The sequence below is a fragment of the Equus caballus genome, chromosome 1, assembly GCF_041296265.1.
Source record: "Equus caballus isolate H_3958 breed thoroughbred chromosome 1, TB-T2T, whole genome shotgun sequence".
Lineage (NCBI taxonomy): Eukaryota > Metazoa > Chordata > Mammalia > Perissodactyla > Equidae > Equus > Equus caballus.
This window is the reverse complement of record NC_091684.1, coordinates 119,497,970-119,515,779: the sequence shown is the minus strand read 5'-3', so window position 1 is coordinate 119,515,779 and position 17,810 is coordinate 119,497,970. Positions and strand designations below refer to the sequence as shown.

Sequence of the window (17,810 nt, the reverse complement as noted above, 5' to 3'; positions counted from 1 at the left end):
GCAAATAGCAAACACAGTTTGTTCCCTCTTCCTGGATCCGCACCTCCCTCTCAACTGGCAACCTCCCAGTCATCCTTCAGGACCCGGCAGAAACGCCCACTGGCCAGCCTGTACCCTCCCCATGCCCCGCCGTGCCACATGCTCCCCTGTGAGCCTGAGTCTGCACCTGGGGGTGGTGGGTAGAAACCGGGCTCTAAATCGTCGCTTCTTTCCCAGGTGGCTCTGCTGGCCCTGGGCCATCTGTAAAAGCCCCGTTTGATCTATGTGGTGACAAAGGTACACCCGTGCCTGGTGAGTGGAGTGACGTTGGTACCCAGCTGAGGTGTTCACACACCTGATGTGAGCATCGTTAGTGCCCACTCCTTGTCATCCACAAAAGAGGAGTTTGCATTTTAGACCCCGCTGGAGAAAAGCCCCTTCTCAAGCGTCTGCTCTGGAGACAGGGAATCCCCACGTGGGCGTGTGCTGCCCTTGGCTCGTGGCAGGATTATTACCACAGGAGAAGTGTACTTAATCGACCTCCCGTGGATGAGCTGCAGCTCTCCCTCTGCGCTTCAGACCCTGGAGTGCCGCTCGCCCAAGGCACACTGCTGCTCTCTGGTCCTGCTGCCACCCCAGGTGGTCCAGGCCCTACCCAGGGCCGCAGGGGTGCACTCTCAAACAGGTTAAGGCCAGTTTTAGTTACTACAGTAATTCATAACAAAATGTGAACGCAGACAGGAAAGCTTACTTGTTCCATGAGAACCAAGTTCAATGCTCCAAAGACTCAATAAAAAGAGCGGCCAAGTAGAAATTGCTGCCAAGTTAGGTCCTGGCAAGGCAGTTGCAAGAGAGTGGAGAAGAACCATGAAACATCTAGAGGAGTTCTGCACCCGGATTGCTTCATACGTCTCACTCCAAAAGGAGGCAGATCTGGAAATCCCAGATGATGTGATTTCCATGAAGTTTATGCAAGAAATACGACCTGATCCACCAAACAGACCCATAATTAAAGAGAAGATCGTGGCCCCAAATCAAAAGAGTGGGGGACAAATGACTCATTTGCATATTTAAAATCAAAATTCAATGTTTATGGTATGTATGCATCATATTTTTACAATTGTCTCCTGTAACTAGCTTTCCAGATTAATCTGACACCCACTGGGCCTAGTCTGATAGATAAGCAGCACCTACCACCCAGGGATGGTTCTGTTGAACTCAGACCTCAAGGAAGGTCACTGTGGGTCCAGGGAGGGCCAGCATCAGGGGGGAGCTGGGCGGCACCGGGCTGAACTGGAGAGGCGAAGATATGGGGAACTAGAGTGACTCTGGGGCCCCCAGGGGGTGGTGTTACATCCCTCTCTGACGCTCTGTGGGTGAGCCCACAGTTACTGTCTGTGAGAGGCGCAGTGACCTGTCTGGACTGTCTGAAGGAGTTCTGCTTTACAAGGCATATGACTGGAGCCCAGAATGTAAATGACAACAACAAAAGATGAGTTAACCAGCAAGTGCCCAATGGAGACGCATGTAATAGTAGATGACGTCCCTTAGGCTAACGTGGCTGGCAACAGACTAATGTGGAGGAAAATAGTTAAACAGAAAAATGGAAAAATGAGATTATGCTGGAGAAATAAAACTAAAAATATGAGATGATAGACACTTTGGAGGTAAAAGGTTTCTCCACTAAATGACATCAATAAAAAAAATTAATTTCATCAGCAGGTTGTCTTTGTCACTGTTTCCAAACTATTAGAGCCACTCGGTGCCACCAGTTCTGACAACAGGCGTCACACTTGGCATTTCATGTATATGTGCAGTTGGTATGTGAGTTCCAAAAACTATGAATTATCCCAAAATACTGATCCACAGAAATAAGAAAGGAGCTCTGGGTTCCTTCCACGCCAGGCCATGGCTTTGGCTGTGAGTTGCAGTTGCTGTCTGGAGTGCCCGTGGTCTTTCTCGCATAAACTACACCTGGAAGACAGTATCTAACGTCCCATTTCTGTGTTTTTAAGGCAGTGCTAGAACTTAAAGGTGCTTGTGGACAATGTGTGTGCAGACACCCCCTAGGTTTTGTTCAGTTTTCATACCAACCCTTTATAGTTGTCTCACCCACAGCTAAATTGACAGCAATAATATCTAGCGACCCTCTTTCACTGAATCTTTCCAAGGTACTCAGTTTTGTTGTAACAGAAATAATTGTCTTTTTGTACTCCTATTTCATTGGTACTAGAATATGCACTTACAATCCAAATACCACGGACATAACCTGGTTTTTGGATAAACACAACTGTCCCTTGCAGAGCTTACGACTGAGTTCTGGGAACAGAAATGGTGCACAGGTGAACTGCAGGGGCTGCTGGTGGCGGACCGTGCTGTGGGCAACGGGCAGCACGCTCACCGGCGGGACAGAGAACCGGGCTACCTGGCCGGCTGGTTCAGCAGAGGTTGGTTAAGAGAGCTGTAACTGCATGCACAAGGAGGTCTGTAGCACCACTTACAGAGGCATAAACAAAACCAAAATCAAAAACGAGAAACAACTCAAGCACCCACACATAGAGAAACAGCCAAATAGCTGACGTTACGCCATGTTATGGATCAGCACAGGTATGAAAACATCTCTCCATATATTGACGTAGATGGGAGTCCACAATTGTTTCAGGTTATAAAGTCAAGTTGTGGAGTAATATGAATGGTGTGATCCCATTTTGGCAAGAAAAGAAGGAAGAAATGAAGGAAGAAAGGGAAAGAGGGAGGGAGGCAAAAAGGAAGACTTATGTATGTTTACATAAGAAATCAAGAAAGAAATGAAGCGACTCATTGCAAAGCTTCCTCAGGAGAAAGGAGTGGGAGAAGGGAGATGATTAACTTTTTCTTTATATACCTCTATATTTTCCTTGTTTCAATTATCATATATTACTTCTTTAATCAAAGAGTCTAACAAAATGAAGTAAGAAAATTAAAGTCAATTATATCTCAATAAACCTGGAACAAAAAAGACATTTATAAAAAATTTAAAAAGAGCTTCTGAGGCGTCCTCATGAACAACTCCGCTCCTGGTTCCATCCCTCAGGGCGTAACCGTGACGCCCTCGGGCCGCCCCACTTCTCCTTCTCCAAGGGCACAGCCTCTGACCCATGTGGTAAAAGGCGACCTCCACATGGCCACCATGGTTTTCCAAAGCCCATTCACATGTATTATCTGATTCATCCTCTCAGCAGCCCTGTGAGGACAGCAGGGCATCAATGATCTTATTTAGAGCAGAGGAAATTGGGACAAATAGGCAGTGGTGTGCCCAAGGTCATGTGCTGGTCCCACAAGGCGCTGTGGTCATATGCCACCATTTCCTTCTTGCCAGCCCTAAGGCTCTGGGCCACGGAGTCAGTGTAGACAGGGCCTTAGAAGGAGAGCAGAGCCTTGCCTGCTCCATAGCCCAGGGTCACCAAGGGAGAAGGACTCACCAGCAGGAACCTCATTTACTTCTATTTCCAAGCCAGGCGTTTGAAGCAAACTTACCACAAAGCACTAGAGGTGAAACGACCAGGGGTTCCGATGGCAGCTGTTCTAATTGCAGCAATACCTTCCTGCCATACGGTGCTTTACAGTTGACAAAGTACATCAAGGACCACTGCACTCATGTCATTGCTGGAATGTACCAATAACAAACTGATATCCCCTCCACATTTAAGAATCAAAATGGGGGCCAGCCTGGTGGTGCAGCGGTTAAGTTCACACGTTCCGCTTTGGCAGCCCAGGGTTCACTGGTTCGGATCCCGGGTGCGGACATGGGACTGCTTGGCACGCCACGCTGTGGCAGGTGTCCCACATATAAAGTAGAGGAAGATGGGCATGGATGTTAGCTCAGGGCCAGTCTTCCTTAGCAAAAAGAGGAGGATTGGCAGCAGTTAGCTCAGGGCTAATCTTCCTCAAAAACAAAACAAAACAAAAAAGAATCAAAATGAGTCACACTTACTGAGGGCTCCCCAGGGGTCCCATTAGGTCCATTTCTTAAGTGAGGAAACTGAGGGTCAGGGAGTTCCAGTGATGTGTCCAGAGCGACCTGCTTCATATCCAGAAGAAGTCAGACCTGACCCAGATGTGGCTGACTTCACATCCACAACTCTAGGCCCGCTCACACTGCACACAGTGGAATGATAGAAAAGACCCTGCACATTTTGTCATAATTGTATATGCTACCACAGCTACGATAGACTGTATTCTTATTTAGTTGGTAATTTTCGTTTTAATTCTTAAAATTAGGGAATGCAAACTTTTAGCATGTACAGCCCTTTGATTCTGTTAGTCTGGTCAAACTGGTGTGATATTTACAGATCAATAGTAAAATCTGCGAGGTGAGGAGAACCCCATGGTACTTGACCTTTCCTTCATACAACACGCCAGAAAAAATCACCAACATGAGGCCTCAATGAGCAAGGTCACAAGTTCATTGCTGCTGAATAAATGCTTAATTAGGTACCTTTCCGAAAACTGCAACCTCTTGGAAAGGTCAGCCCTGCTGTGACAGCTGTGCGGATATGTACTGGGAGAAAGAGGCTGCATGTTGCATACGATTAGAGCCAATGAATTTTTAACATCTTGGTAATGATGCTCTCTGGCCCTGTATGTTGATTAACTAACATATTGCCACGGGGTGGATGAGAAAGAACAAATAAAACAGCCTACTACAAGAATAACTTGCCTTTTCTTTCATGAGATTCGTAAAACGTTGGGGAGGAGGTGGCATGGGTCTCAAAGGGGCAAGGGGAGAGAGAGAAAGAGAGGGAGGATTCCTACCCTTAGCTTTGAAGAACACTATCTTCTCATCAATTTCTCTTTACTGTACTGACTTGAGTGGTAACATCCTGAATGTGGGCTGTGTTCCATTCACGTTGGAATAATGAAGAGCCATCATTATTTATTAAACATGTGTTAATAAGTGGGTGACCCCTGCTCCTGGTCTCATTGCTCCCTTCTGGGACTGGCAGTTCTTCTTCTGTAAGACCCTTGCCAGAGGGTCAAATGATGGCTAGTCAGCGACCTGCCACTGGATTTTGAGCTCAGGGTTAATCAGAAAATCTACAAAGCACAGATTAGCAGTTTTTCAATTTGAGAATTTGTCTTCTAAACAAACTTCCTTTATTAAAAGTGAATTCTGAAGCCTGAGGAAGGTGCCTGGCTGTGGAGGTGCTGGGACTAGAGGATGTCTAAGGCTACAGGACTGTCACTACAATTACTCAGAGATACACACCAGGGGCTATCTAGAGGGACATATGGTGGTTGGACTCCATCTACAAGGAGCTCCAACAACACCTAAAACAAACACATCAATGGCACCAAATGTGTGGGTTCTCTGTCTTCCAGAGGGCAGCATGAGGTCACCTCCAAGGATCTCCAAGCACCATAGGCTGTCAGGGCCAAGGCTTTTGGGGCTTCTCGTTGGAAGCCAGGAATATCCATTCTACATTGGTTTCAAACTGGCTGGAGAAGGAGGGCATGAGGGCCACCACTTTGAGTGTGCTTGGTAAGGAAGGGGGCCACTCACCATCTGCAGGACGTCAGAGGAAACCATCTGCATGCAGCACATGGCTGTGGCCAATGCACACACAATGGTGGAGAGGACGTTGAGGGCACACACACTGAAAAGGAGATCCTGTGAGAAAAGAAATGAGAGAAGGTCAGCCTCATCTTGGCAACCCAGATGGCAGAATCCTTAGCATTTCCATCCAGGTCCAGAACAAGTGTGGTTTTTGTGGGGTTTTTTTTCATAATTAAAACTGGCCTTTAATATAGACACATTTTTTTATTCTTCTATACCAGTGATCAAATTATTCTTAGATACTAAATAATGTATCTTACAATTTTGATAATTATTAGGTAGTCACTGTCTAAGAAAATCTTGAAATCACCAATATCTAAGTAGGTGGGCAATTTTTATCAATCATAAAATGTAACTCAAAATTTTGATAAGTATTTAACAAAATGCCAAGTTGTTGTTTTTTTATTTTTGGGTTTTTTTTTTTTCTGGTGAGGAAGATTGGCCCTGAGCCAACATGTGTTGCCAATCTTCCTCTATTTTATGTGAGATGCCATCATAGTGTGGCTTGACGAGCAGCGCCAGGTCTGCACCCAGGATCCAAACCTGTGAATCCTGGGCCACCGAAGCAGAGCACATGAACTTAACCACTACACCACCAGGTTGGCCCCTAAAATGCCAAGTTTTTAAATTAAACGTTTTATCATGAAGTAACTGTAGATTCACACGCAGTTGTAATAAATAATACAGAGAGATCCTGTATACCCTTTACTCAGTTTCCCCCATGGTAGCATCTTGTAAAAACTATAGCACAATATCATAACCAGGATTGACAATGATATAGTCAAGATAGAGAACTTTCCCATCACCACAAGGGTCCCCTCATGTTGCCCTTTTTAAGACACATCCACCTCTCTCCCTGTTTCCCACTCAATCTCCTTTGCCCAATCCCTGTCAACCATTATTCTGGTCTCCATTTTTATAATTATGTCATCTCAAGAATGGTATACAAGTGGAATCACATAGCACGTAATCTTTCAGAATCAGCTTTTTTCGCTCAGCATAATTCCTTCAAGATTCATCCAAGTTGTTGTGTGTATCAATAGTTCATTCCTTTTTATTGCTGAGTAGTATTCCATAGTATGGACGTACCACAGTTTGTTTAACTGTTCATCTTGAGGAATATCTGGGTTGTTCTCAGTTTTGGGCTACTACAAATAAAGCTGCCATGAACGTTTGTGTACAGGTCTTGCATGAACAAAAGTTTTTATTTCTCTGGGATATATGTCTAAGAGTACAATTGCTGGGTCATATGGTCATTGAATGTTTAATTTCATAGGAAACTGCCAAATTGTCTTCCAGAGTTGCTGGATCATTTTACATTCCCACCAGAAATGTATGAATGATCCAGTTTTTCTGTGTCCTTGCCAGCATTTGGTATCACTATTTTTATTTTAGCCATTCTGATAGGTGTGTAATGATTGTGGTTTTAATTTGCATTTCCCTGATGGCTAATGATGTTGAAGATCTTCTCATGTGCTCATTTGCCATCAGTATATCCTCTTTGGTAAAGTGCCTGTTCATATCTTTTGCCAATTTCCTCACAGGATTGTTTGCTTTCTTATTGAGTTTTGAGAGTTATTTTAGCATTCTAGATTCTAATCCTTTGTCAGATATATGGCTTGCAAATATTTTTTCCCAGTCTGTAGCTTGTCTTTTCATCATCTTCACCTAAGTTTTTATAGAACAAAAATTTCTAATGTTCATGAGGTCCAACTTACAAACTTTTGCTTTTATGGATCATGCTTTTGATGGCAAGTCTAAGACCTCTTTGTCTAACCCTAGGTTTGAAGATTTTCTCCTATGGTGTTTTGTAACAGTTTTTATAGTTTTACATTTTACATTTAAGTCTGTGATCCAATATGAGTTAGTTTTTAATAAGGTGTGAGGTTTAGGTTATGGTTTATTTTTGTGTTTTTAATTTCAATCTCTACATGTTCATCACTAGTATATAGAAATATGGTATATATTTGTATATTTATCCGGTATCCTGAAACCTTGGGATTTTCTATGTAGACAATCAAGCCATCTGCAAATTTTTATTTCTCCCTTTCCAATTTGTATTTCTTATATTTCTTTTTCTTGCTTTATAGCACTAGCTAGAATTTCAAGTATTATGAATAAGACTAAGATGAATAAGACAGTGAGAGAAGAATCTTTGTTTTGTGGTCTATCTCAAAGGATACACTTCATGGAATTTTAACTGTCCAAGTACAATTCATTCTTACTTAGGAAATGTACTCTTTTTTTTTTTTCCTGCTTTATCTCCCCAAACCCCCCCTGTACACAGTTGTATATCTTAGTTGCCGGTCCTTCCAGTTGTGGGATGTGGGACGCCGCCTCAACGTGGCCTGCTGAGCGGTGCCATGTCCGCGCCCAGGATCCGAACCCTGGGCCGCCGCAGCGGAGCGCGTGAACTTAACCACTCGGCCACAGAGCCGGCCCCAGGAAATGTACTCTTAAATCCATGCCACAAAAAGAAAAAATCATCATGATCCACGAAAATGACCAAAGATTTAGAATAATGATATGTCCTTCAATTAAATCTCACACATATAAAAATGTACAAAATACTGTACATACTCAAAAAGCTCTCAGGAAAAATGGATCTTTCACCAGAAAGACCATGATATTAATGAGGTTACTGTCAATGATCTAATCAAGGGGTTGACAAATCCTCAAGAGGAGGTGGGAAATACATTGAATTTCCTCACTGACATGCATCATACATGCACTGGGGATGTGTCCAAATGACTGTCTCATCTGGGAGCATTCCCAGGGCTTGCTCATGTACACATGAACCCATATTTCTAATCTATAGCATCCTTTAAGAGAGCTTCTCAATCTCCTGTAAGCTGCTTGTGACTACAGAAGGCTTTGCCTGATCCACTTACTCAGAACCTGCTCCTTTGTCCTCAAGGCTGCTTTGTAAAATAGCCAAAAGGGGTGTGATTATGATAGTATTACAAAGGTTAAAGTTAACATACTGTGTTTAAACACATTCCCAAGGTTACATAGCCTGCAAATGTGAAGATGGAGAGCCGAGTCTTGTTTTTAAGATTTGTTAGGCAGAACTGAAGCAGGGCTCAGTCCAGGGCTGGTTACTCCCCACTCCTGAGGTAAGAGTGCTCTGTGTACTCTGAACAAAGTGGGAACAGGCGCTACTCCAGGCCTGTGTGAGCACCAGACACTATTATCTCTAATTCTTGCGGGTAGTTCTTTTCCCAGACTCACATAGTTTCTTCACGTGCATGGGCTAATCAGTATTCAACTGAATACTCCAGGGGGACCCTTTGAAGATCCCAGAGTTCTCGCCCTTCTCGTACTCTGTCCTGAGAACTCTAGTCCCCAGGCCTTGGTCTCCCTCAGATTCTCAGCACTATATCCTCAACTCAGGGAGCCTGCAGAAATCCTGCTAAGTTCCCCTCCCTGCACTGTGACCTGAAGACTCTCTCAGGCAGGAAGTTGAGGCAACTGCAGAGCTTGCCTCATTTCTGGACCATATTTCAGGGATCACTGTCCTTCACTGCCAAATGTTCAATGTCTTCAGACTTTGTCAAATTTTTTTTGGTTGTTTCAGGTGGGAAATTAAATCCAGTCCTGTAACTCCATCTTGGCTAAAAGCTCTTCGTGGCTTTTTTGTTTCAATTTTCTAAGTGGTTGTAGTAGGGCTTAGACGATTGCCTTAAGTTTCCTGTGCAACATTACGACGCCCAACTCAAGTGTCCTCCCTCAACTGCAGCCTCTAAAGATGGAGCAGGATGGGAGCTCAACTGTGGGGAAGAACAGACACTGATGGGGCTGGAAAGAGGCTATGGAGTTTGGGATTTATTTTGTACATGATGGGATGGCTCTGAAGATGTGTGATGCTGAGAAAGAGAGAATGCAACCTGCTTTCCCAAATGATTGAGAGAGAGACCTTTTGCAGGGTCTAGCACAGGACCTGAGATGTGGCTGGTGCTCAGCAAATATCTGTTGAAGTGAGAGACTGGAAACAGGTGGGTGACCAGTTAGATGCTGCTGCAGAGAGTTAAACCAGAGCACGTGGAAGAAGCATGAAGATCGGGAGTCGGAGAGTGACTATGAAGCTGAAACCAACAGAGCACAGCCATTGATTGGGGGCAGACTGGGATGAGAGAGAAGAATTGGTAGGAAATGATTCTGAGGCACACATAGTGAGTAGGACCAGCAGCTGTGCCAGGGGGCCGTGGGAGGGGAGGAGTCTTAAAAGGAGAATAACCAGTGTGTCTGGGTCATGTAGAAGCTGAGTTGCCAGGGGCCTGTCCCACAGAGATGTTAGTGATTAGTTGGAAACGTGGGTCTGCAGTGCATGGTGGAGGTCAAGACCGGAAATATGAATTAAGAGCCCTCTCCATGGAATCAAGAGGTGCCTTCCACCGGCGGATGCTCTTGATGTACCCGATGGCCCTGGGTTCCCTCATTCCAATCTGCAGACCCACCAGACGTCAGGGGATGAGGGGCCTCCAGACTGCCTGGAGAAGAGGATATTTCTTGGATGAGTTTACTGTTCTCACCTTAAAGATACACCAGAGAGTAACCTGAGACAGAATGTAGAAATCTTAACTATATATTTTATATCTCCCAGGGCGCAATTCATAATTAGAACTAAAATAATGACATGTCAATGTACTATAACTAAAACTACAAACAATACCTTTACTTTGTCCTCAATCTAGAAATTTCAACCTTATTGATCACATATTCCACTGACATTGAAATGAATGCCCTTAATTTTGTTATATACTCTCATTTGTAACCAGATAAAACTACTCACAAAAAAATAAACACAAATCATAACAGTTTGTTTGAAAATGCATCATGAGGCAAACACCGCCCTCTGTCTCATGGAGTGTATTCACTTGAAACACACCCCCAAAAGACTGCTTTTTTTCTTTTTCTTCTTCCAGCTGTTTAAATGCTTAGCTTTTTTCTAGATAACTGCACCCCTCTTGGAATTGTGTTTATGTGTTTCCTCAGAATGCTCTTTCTGGCTTAAGTACTGCCTTTCCCTCTGCCCTTTGACAGCTTTATCAGCGAGTCTCTGCAAGCACTAACATCCATACTCTGTAAAATCTCTTCACAGGGTCATTCAAAATGGCGAGTGTGAAAACAAGGCAGGTCTTTCGCTGTGGATACTGAGTTTTGCTGCTGGCCATTTTTCATACTTACTCTAATAAAATTAAGGAAATCATGTATATAACAAATCACCTATAAAACAAAAACAAGAGGAGATACTTACATAAACCCAAAAATGATGAATTCTTTTAAAATTCTCTCTAATCCAAGTAAATTCTGAATATTAATAACCCAATTAACAGAGAAAGGTGACAGCCGTGAGGAATTACACATTAAGAAACATTACAAATTCAGGACTTTGATTCCTTTGGTTGCTGGAAATATTGTTGTCCAGAGGACAAACGGCCTTATATTCATTTCTCTTAGTTCATTCACCAGGGATTTCTTCTATTTTTTTTTCTTTGAGTAAGGAAAGAGATCCCACAGGAGATCGTTGTCAGCCAAGGTATAATGATGGAACTTGAGGAAAAGCTCATAGTATAAAAAATAACTGATGAGATCAATAGCCAACAGTAACTGTATGTGTGTTATAATTACAAAGGATGCGGTTCGGGCTTTATGGAAATTATCCTGTTGAAGCTTCCCAGTGACTTGGTGCAGTGATCACCATCTTAGTGGATCTTTCATGGCATCAACAGGACTTAAATGTGTAAAACCAGGATGTTACAGAAGGCAGGTGGAAGTGGTGGGGAGTATGACAGGAGAAACCATGCCTGTCACCATCCCCCTCTGTGTTCAACATGGGGAAGGCCAAGCTGGGTGACGTCCAGAGTTTAGAACCTTCTGCGTCAAAACACAATGTACACTCATAACCAGATTGTTCTGCTCTGAGCAGGAAGTAAATATATAAATATCTCAAAATTTTTGACACATTGTCCTCGTATCACCAGCTTGAACTGAAGCATTCCCTGTAGCTCTTTTCTATCTATCCCTTCCTTTCCAAATCCAGTGATAGCCCAACTCAGACCTTCATTAACACATACATTCCCGGACAATTTACCCCAGACACTCTCTCTGCTTCTTGTAATTCATTCTACCCAGGTGGAATACTTACAATGCTTCTCTACTCACAGTTCTTTCTTACAATTCTTTGCCTCTCAGATCCAAATGTAACTCAATTTTCAAGGCCCAGGCTGAATCACATTTCCTTCACTGTCTTCTCAAACAGCTGAATCCTAAGGAATTTTTCCTCCTTTGAACCCAGAGGGTAACCTGCACCATTTATTCTTTATTGCCTTGTGATGTTAGACAGTGGTCATGGACCTGACATTTAATGCAGATCTGTGCTGGGAGATGCAGTCTTCTATGGGCCCTGAGCATGCCTGTAAGTCCTTGCTGGGTGTGCCAAAAACGAAGGTATGCTTTGACTGTTTTTTACCCAGCTGATTTCCCAGGGTTGTGTTTGCAACACGCAACCTTGAGGAAGGACGTAACATCTCCCCGGGACAAACTGTAGGCTCACTACAAATGGAGCAGATTCCCCCAGCTCAGTGTTCCTCTCCTGTAATGTAGCCCACCACACATGCAGGCATCTATGTTGGACCCTTTGCATCATCCCTGAGACTTGAGGGACATGGGGAACTGACGCAAACCAACATGAAGTTCTGACTACTGCCTTTGCATGAGTAAGAAAGTCCTTTGTCTCTGAACCAGGAGTCTCATGTCTTCCACCAGACAAGTAACAGTAAACTTTAACAGGAAAGTAGCTTGAAAGTAGGTAAAATCTCAGACCCCGCACAGTTCCTGACAGCATATTTCCATCTCCATCTTGAAAAGACATCAAGAGCAGAGATCCAATCTTCTGCTATTCTCTATAGTAGAGTACCTCATTCAAAAATAGGTGACCAGTAAATATTTTTTGAAAATGTATAGGATATTTCATTGAATTTTAAGTTCAGACTAGAAGAAAATGATATGCTTAATTTCCAAATTTAACAATCACAGACATGAAAAAATTCACCATCATGATAAAATAAAGTAATGCCTAAAAAAGACTACAAAAACTCTTGGTAGTATGATCTGTGTATGTGTATGTGTGTGTGTAAAATTTGTGACTTCTATTTTCCATAAAATTTCTCAGGTGATGAGCACATCCTGGAACAGGTCCCAGGCCATTTAATTTGCCTCTGTGGAAAGAGGTTCTTTCATACACAGGTCTTTGTGGCTGGCTTGAATACTGATCCTAAAAAAGGAGCTAAAATTAGGCTGTCATGGAGGAGGTAAGTGATTCATGGAGGGATCTGTAAAAGCTATTAATTTCAGGATGCAAACATTCTACTTAGAATCCCTACAAGTTTAAGTGAATTTTGGCCTTGCTTTGGCCTCTCAGGTGCCATCAATAATACAAATGCTACTCCAAGAGGACAGGTTTGCTCTGCACACGGTATGTGCTATTTGTTCAATGGCACATTTAACTTTGAGCGAGGACCCACGAGGAAATTTTCACTATCCACAATGGTGCAGAACTACACCTTATTTCACGATTCAAAACCTGTCTGCCCTCTCAAGCAATAGCTTTTAGCCTTTAGTTGATGGATGTAAACTGCCTAAACTACAGTCCGTGTAAACAACCATAAGTCATAGACTAATTATTTTCTTATAGTTCTATCAAGTTTTAAGATCAGGAAACTATTTGCCACTTTTCTGATATTCAGAGAAGGTTAATCAGGCAAAAACCATGTTTCTTGGTTTTGTGTGTAGAGGGGTGTATACACATATCTATCTAGATAGACAGATAGATATGTATATTTTAGTCTTTTAAAAATTCCCTTTTGATTTCCTCTTTGACCAAGTGGTTGTTCAAGAGTATGTTATTTAGTTTCCACATATTAGTGAATTTTCCCATTTTCTTGCTGTTATTAATTTCTAGCTTCATTTCATTGTGGTCACAAAAGATACTTGGTATGATTTCAATCTTCTTAAATTCATTAACACTTGTTTTGTGACCTAATATGTATGTGATCTATCCTGAAGAGTGTTCCATGTGCACTTGAGAAGAAGGTGCATTCTTCTGCTGTTGGTGAAAAGTGCTGTATATACCTGTTAGGTCCATTTTGTTCAACTCTACCATTTCCTTATTGATTTTCTGTCTGGATGTTCTATCCATTATTGAAAGTGGGGTACTGAAGTCTCTTACTATTATTGTATTTCTGATTTCTCCTTTCAAATCTGTCAATATTTGTTTTACATACTTAGGTGCTCTGATGTTGAGTGTGCATATATTTACAACTGCTTTACCTTCCTGTTGAATTGACCCTTTTATCATTACATCCTGACCTTCTTTGTCTCTAAAAACAGGTTCTGACTTAAAGTCTACTTTGTCTGGTATAATTACAGCCACTCCTGATCTCTTTTGGTTACCATTTACATGGAATATCTTTTCCCATCCCTTCACTTTCAGCCTGTGTGTGTCCTTGGATCAAAAGTGAGTTTCTTTTAGATGGTACACAATTGGATCTTGGTTTTTTTTTGTCTTTTTGTTTTTTTTTTAAATCTATTCAGCCACTCTGTATCTTTTTATTGGGGATTTTAGTCTTTCTTACATTAGAGTAATTATTGATAGAGTTGGATTACTATTGCTATTTTATCTGTTTTCTGTTGGACTCGGAGCTCTTTTACTCCTCTTTTGCATCTCTTGCTGTCTTCCTTTGTGTTTCATTGTTTCTTTTCTTTTTTTGTATCAATAGGTCTTGATTCCTTTCTCTTTTTATTTTGTGTAACTTTTATAGGTATTTTCTTTCCTCTTTCCAAGGGGCTTACATAAAATATAATTACAACAGTCTATTTCCTATAAATTCTAGACTTACAAAAACCCATTATGATCCTAATTAGCCTCTAGTTTTCAAACAATATCAAACAAAATATTACCCTATATTTATGTGAAAAAAATAAGTGTTGTCAAGAAATTTTAGGAAAAGAAGAACGGCCTTGCACAAATCAAAATGTACCATAAATCTGGGCCAGCTCTTGTGGCCTAGTGGTTAAGGTCAGCGCACTTTGCTTCAGTGGCCCGGGTTCAGTTCTTGGGCTGGACCTACACCACTCTGTTAGCGGTCATGCTGTGCTAGTGGTCCATATACTAAAAAACAGAGGAAGACTGGCATGGATCTTAGCTCAGGGTGAATCTTTCTCAGCAAAGAAAAGAAAAAAAAAGTACCATAAATCTACAATAATAGAATAGTATGGCATTGATAAAGGAACAGGAGAGTCCAGATACAGATCCTTATAATAACAATAAAAGTGGCACATTATATAACTTATGTTGGGATAAGTGGCTATGTTTAAAAAACAAACAAGAGAAATCCAGATGTGAAAAAAACAAGAAAGGAAAATTCTTCTTTGTGAACCTAAATGCAAAAATCCTAAGCAAAATATTGACAAATTTAAATCCAGTAGCATATTAAAAAGTGCATTATTACCAAGTTTGGTTTATTCTTGTATTAGATGGCTGTTTTGACATAAGATAATCTATTAATGGAATTCACCACATGAAATGAAAAAAAAAACATACGATAATTTCAATAGATGCAAAATAGCAGTGGATATTTCAACACTAGTTAAAAAGCTCCTAATAAACTAGAAATAGATGAGAGCTCCCTTAACTTAAGAAACTCTATAGCAACTATCAGGAAGGAGATGGGGACGGCGGCCACCATCACTTCTATTCAACATCGTATGGCAGGTCTCAGCCATTAGAACAAGACATTAAAAAGAAGTAAACTATATACAAACTAGAAAGGAAGAAAAACACCATGCCAACATGATATGGTTATTTATATATATATAGAAAACCCAATAACATTGTCAAATATTTAAACTAAATAAGATGAGCAATGTTGCTGGGTATAAGATCAATACGCAAAATTAACTGCATTCTCATACACCAGCAACAAAGTATGACAAAAAAAAGATATTTCCAGTAAGCAACAAAAAATATAAAGTACTCCAGAATAAACACAGAAAGAAATTGGAATAAACGGTAAAAAAGGTATTGAGAACAAACAAATGACAAGATACACTGTAGTCATGAACAGGAAGACTCAATAACATTAATATGTTAATTTTGTCCAAATTAATTTATAAATCCAATGGAATCCCAATAAAGATCACAACAAGGCTATGTGTGTGTGTGTGTGTGTGTGTGGAGACTGTGACAAGATGACTCTAAAATCCAGATGGCAGAGCACAAGGCCAAGAACAGCCAAGACTGACTTCTACTTCAGGTAGTATGGCTTGTAGATTTCATAAGATGGGGCCTTCCTGCTGCAAAACAATCAGATTCTGCATAATGCATGGTTCTTGCATTGCTGACCTTGCAGAAAATAGAAGAGATCTGCAAAGGCCTCCTTATTTCCCCTCCTCTCCCCAAATTAAAGACTAACTTGAGAACCAAGATTAAAGGACTGACTTGTGAACCGAAACTGGAGCTGGGAACTGTGAGCAGTGAGCAAGGGTAGGAACAGGGTTGTCCTGAGGGTAAACACTAACAGTACCACTAGGATTTGGTTCCTTGGGCCGGAGTAAGGAAGGGGAGCCAAACAGAGACTCAAGAATTAAGCTCACACCTTAGGAAGAGTCTAAAGTGGTCTCTTAGGTGGGCAGCACTTCCCTGCTTCCAGCAGAGGCAGAGATGAATTGTTTTTGGAGGAAACAGTCCTCAATTTAGGCCCACAAGATTCCTAGGCATTGTAATCAAGTAAATATGAGTTCTCAATCAGAAATCATCCTGTATATGAGGTTATGAGCCACCCATCAGTGGGACACATCAGAAGCAATAAACAACAGATTTAGAGTCTCAAGGATATTGGACTCTAATCCAATACTCAAATATTGAAATTGTTAAGTATGCAGTATAGAAGAGCTATGTATAAAATGTTTAAGAAAATATTTAAAAAAATGGAAGGACAAAGATGAACAATGAACAGAGATGACCTACAATGAACAGGTAGATGTAGAATGATTTTAAAAGTTTCAACACATTCTTTCAGTTTTGATAGGTTAAGGCAGAGGTCAGATTCCAAAGACTTAACAACTGGTACATTTCAAGCACCAACCAACCAGACAGAGTCGAGCGCTGGCACTGGAAGCCCCAGGGTGCGAGGCGTGATGTGCCAGCGGCTGGGTCCTGGGGGTCCTGGGCTCCACGGTAAGGTTCAGGGCAGAAGGAGTGATGGACAGTCACCAAATATAAGGACTAAAGGAGCACTCATGGGAGGGAGCAACAGCTTTTCTCTGGGGTGAGTTTATAGGTTTAAATTATTACCAGCTATCAAGACTTATCACAAAACTATAGTAATTAAGACAGCGTGGTGCTGACAGAGATGGAAAAAGAAAGATTCATTTAAACGAACAAAATAGAGAGCCCAGAAAAATATGCAAATAAATATTAAAACTTGATGTGTGACAGATGGAGCAAAGTAGATTTTTGTGGAAAGAAAGGACTATTCAATAATCAATGCTAAGATAACTGGCTATCCATAAATCACACGCAAAAATCAATGCCAGTCAGATTAAGGACACAAATGTGAAAGGAAAAATTATGTAAAATAAATATATGAGAATATCTTTGTGTCCTGATAATAGGGATGGGTTTCTAACACAAGACAAAAAACAAACTTTGAACAAATAAATAAAAAAAGACAAACAACCAATAAAAAATAAGCAATAGACATAAAAGGCAATTCTCAGAAAAGAAAGCATGAATGATGAATAAGTATCTTAAAAGATGATCAATTTCAGTAATCACTGAGAAATCCAAATTGAGATCATAAGATACTTTTTTTACACTGGTTAGATTTGCAAAATCTAGAAATACTAATGCCAAGTGCCAGAGACGTGGATCAACGAGGACTCTTACACTTTTCTGATGGGAATAAAAATGGATACTGTCACTTTGGAAAATAACATGGCATCATCTTCTCAAGTTGAATATTTGCAGCGATTCTATCCCTGGGGCTATTATCTCAGGAAGCTCTCGCCAAGCATGCCATGAGACACATGCATAGGTGTCCATTCCAACCAGCATTGTTGCTAACAGCAAACACCTGGGACCCACCCAGTGTCCTTCCAAGGAAGAGATGAATACACTGGGGACTATTCACAGACAGAATGTCCCAGAGCACTGAAAACGAATGAATTACAA

The 17,810-nt window shown here is 41.4% G+C and overlaps 1 protein-coding gene across 2 annotated transcripts in view; it reads right to left on the bottom strand.

Annotated features, from left to right (window-relative positions):
* Window positions 1–17,810, bottom strand: part of ENTREP2 (endosomal transmembrane epsin interactor 2) — a 425,400-nt gene that overhangs the window by 22,855 nt on the left and 384,735 nt on the right. For both annotated transcript variants that reach the window (XM_070231148.1, XM_023651586.2), the window contains one exon: window positions 5,522–5,629. In XM_070231148.1, coding sequence (XP_070087249.1) covers window positions 5,522–5,629 — 108 coding nt within the window. The remainder of the gene's footprint in view (window positions 1–5,521; window positions 5,630–17,810) is intronic.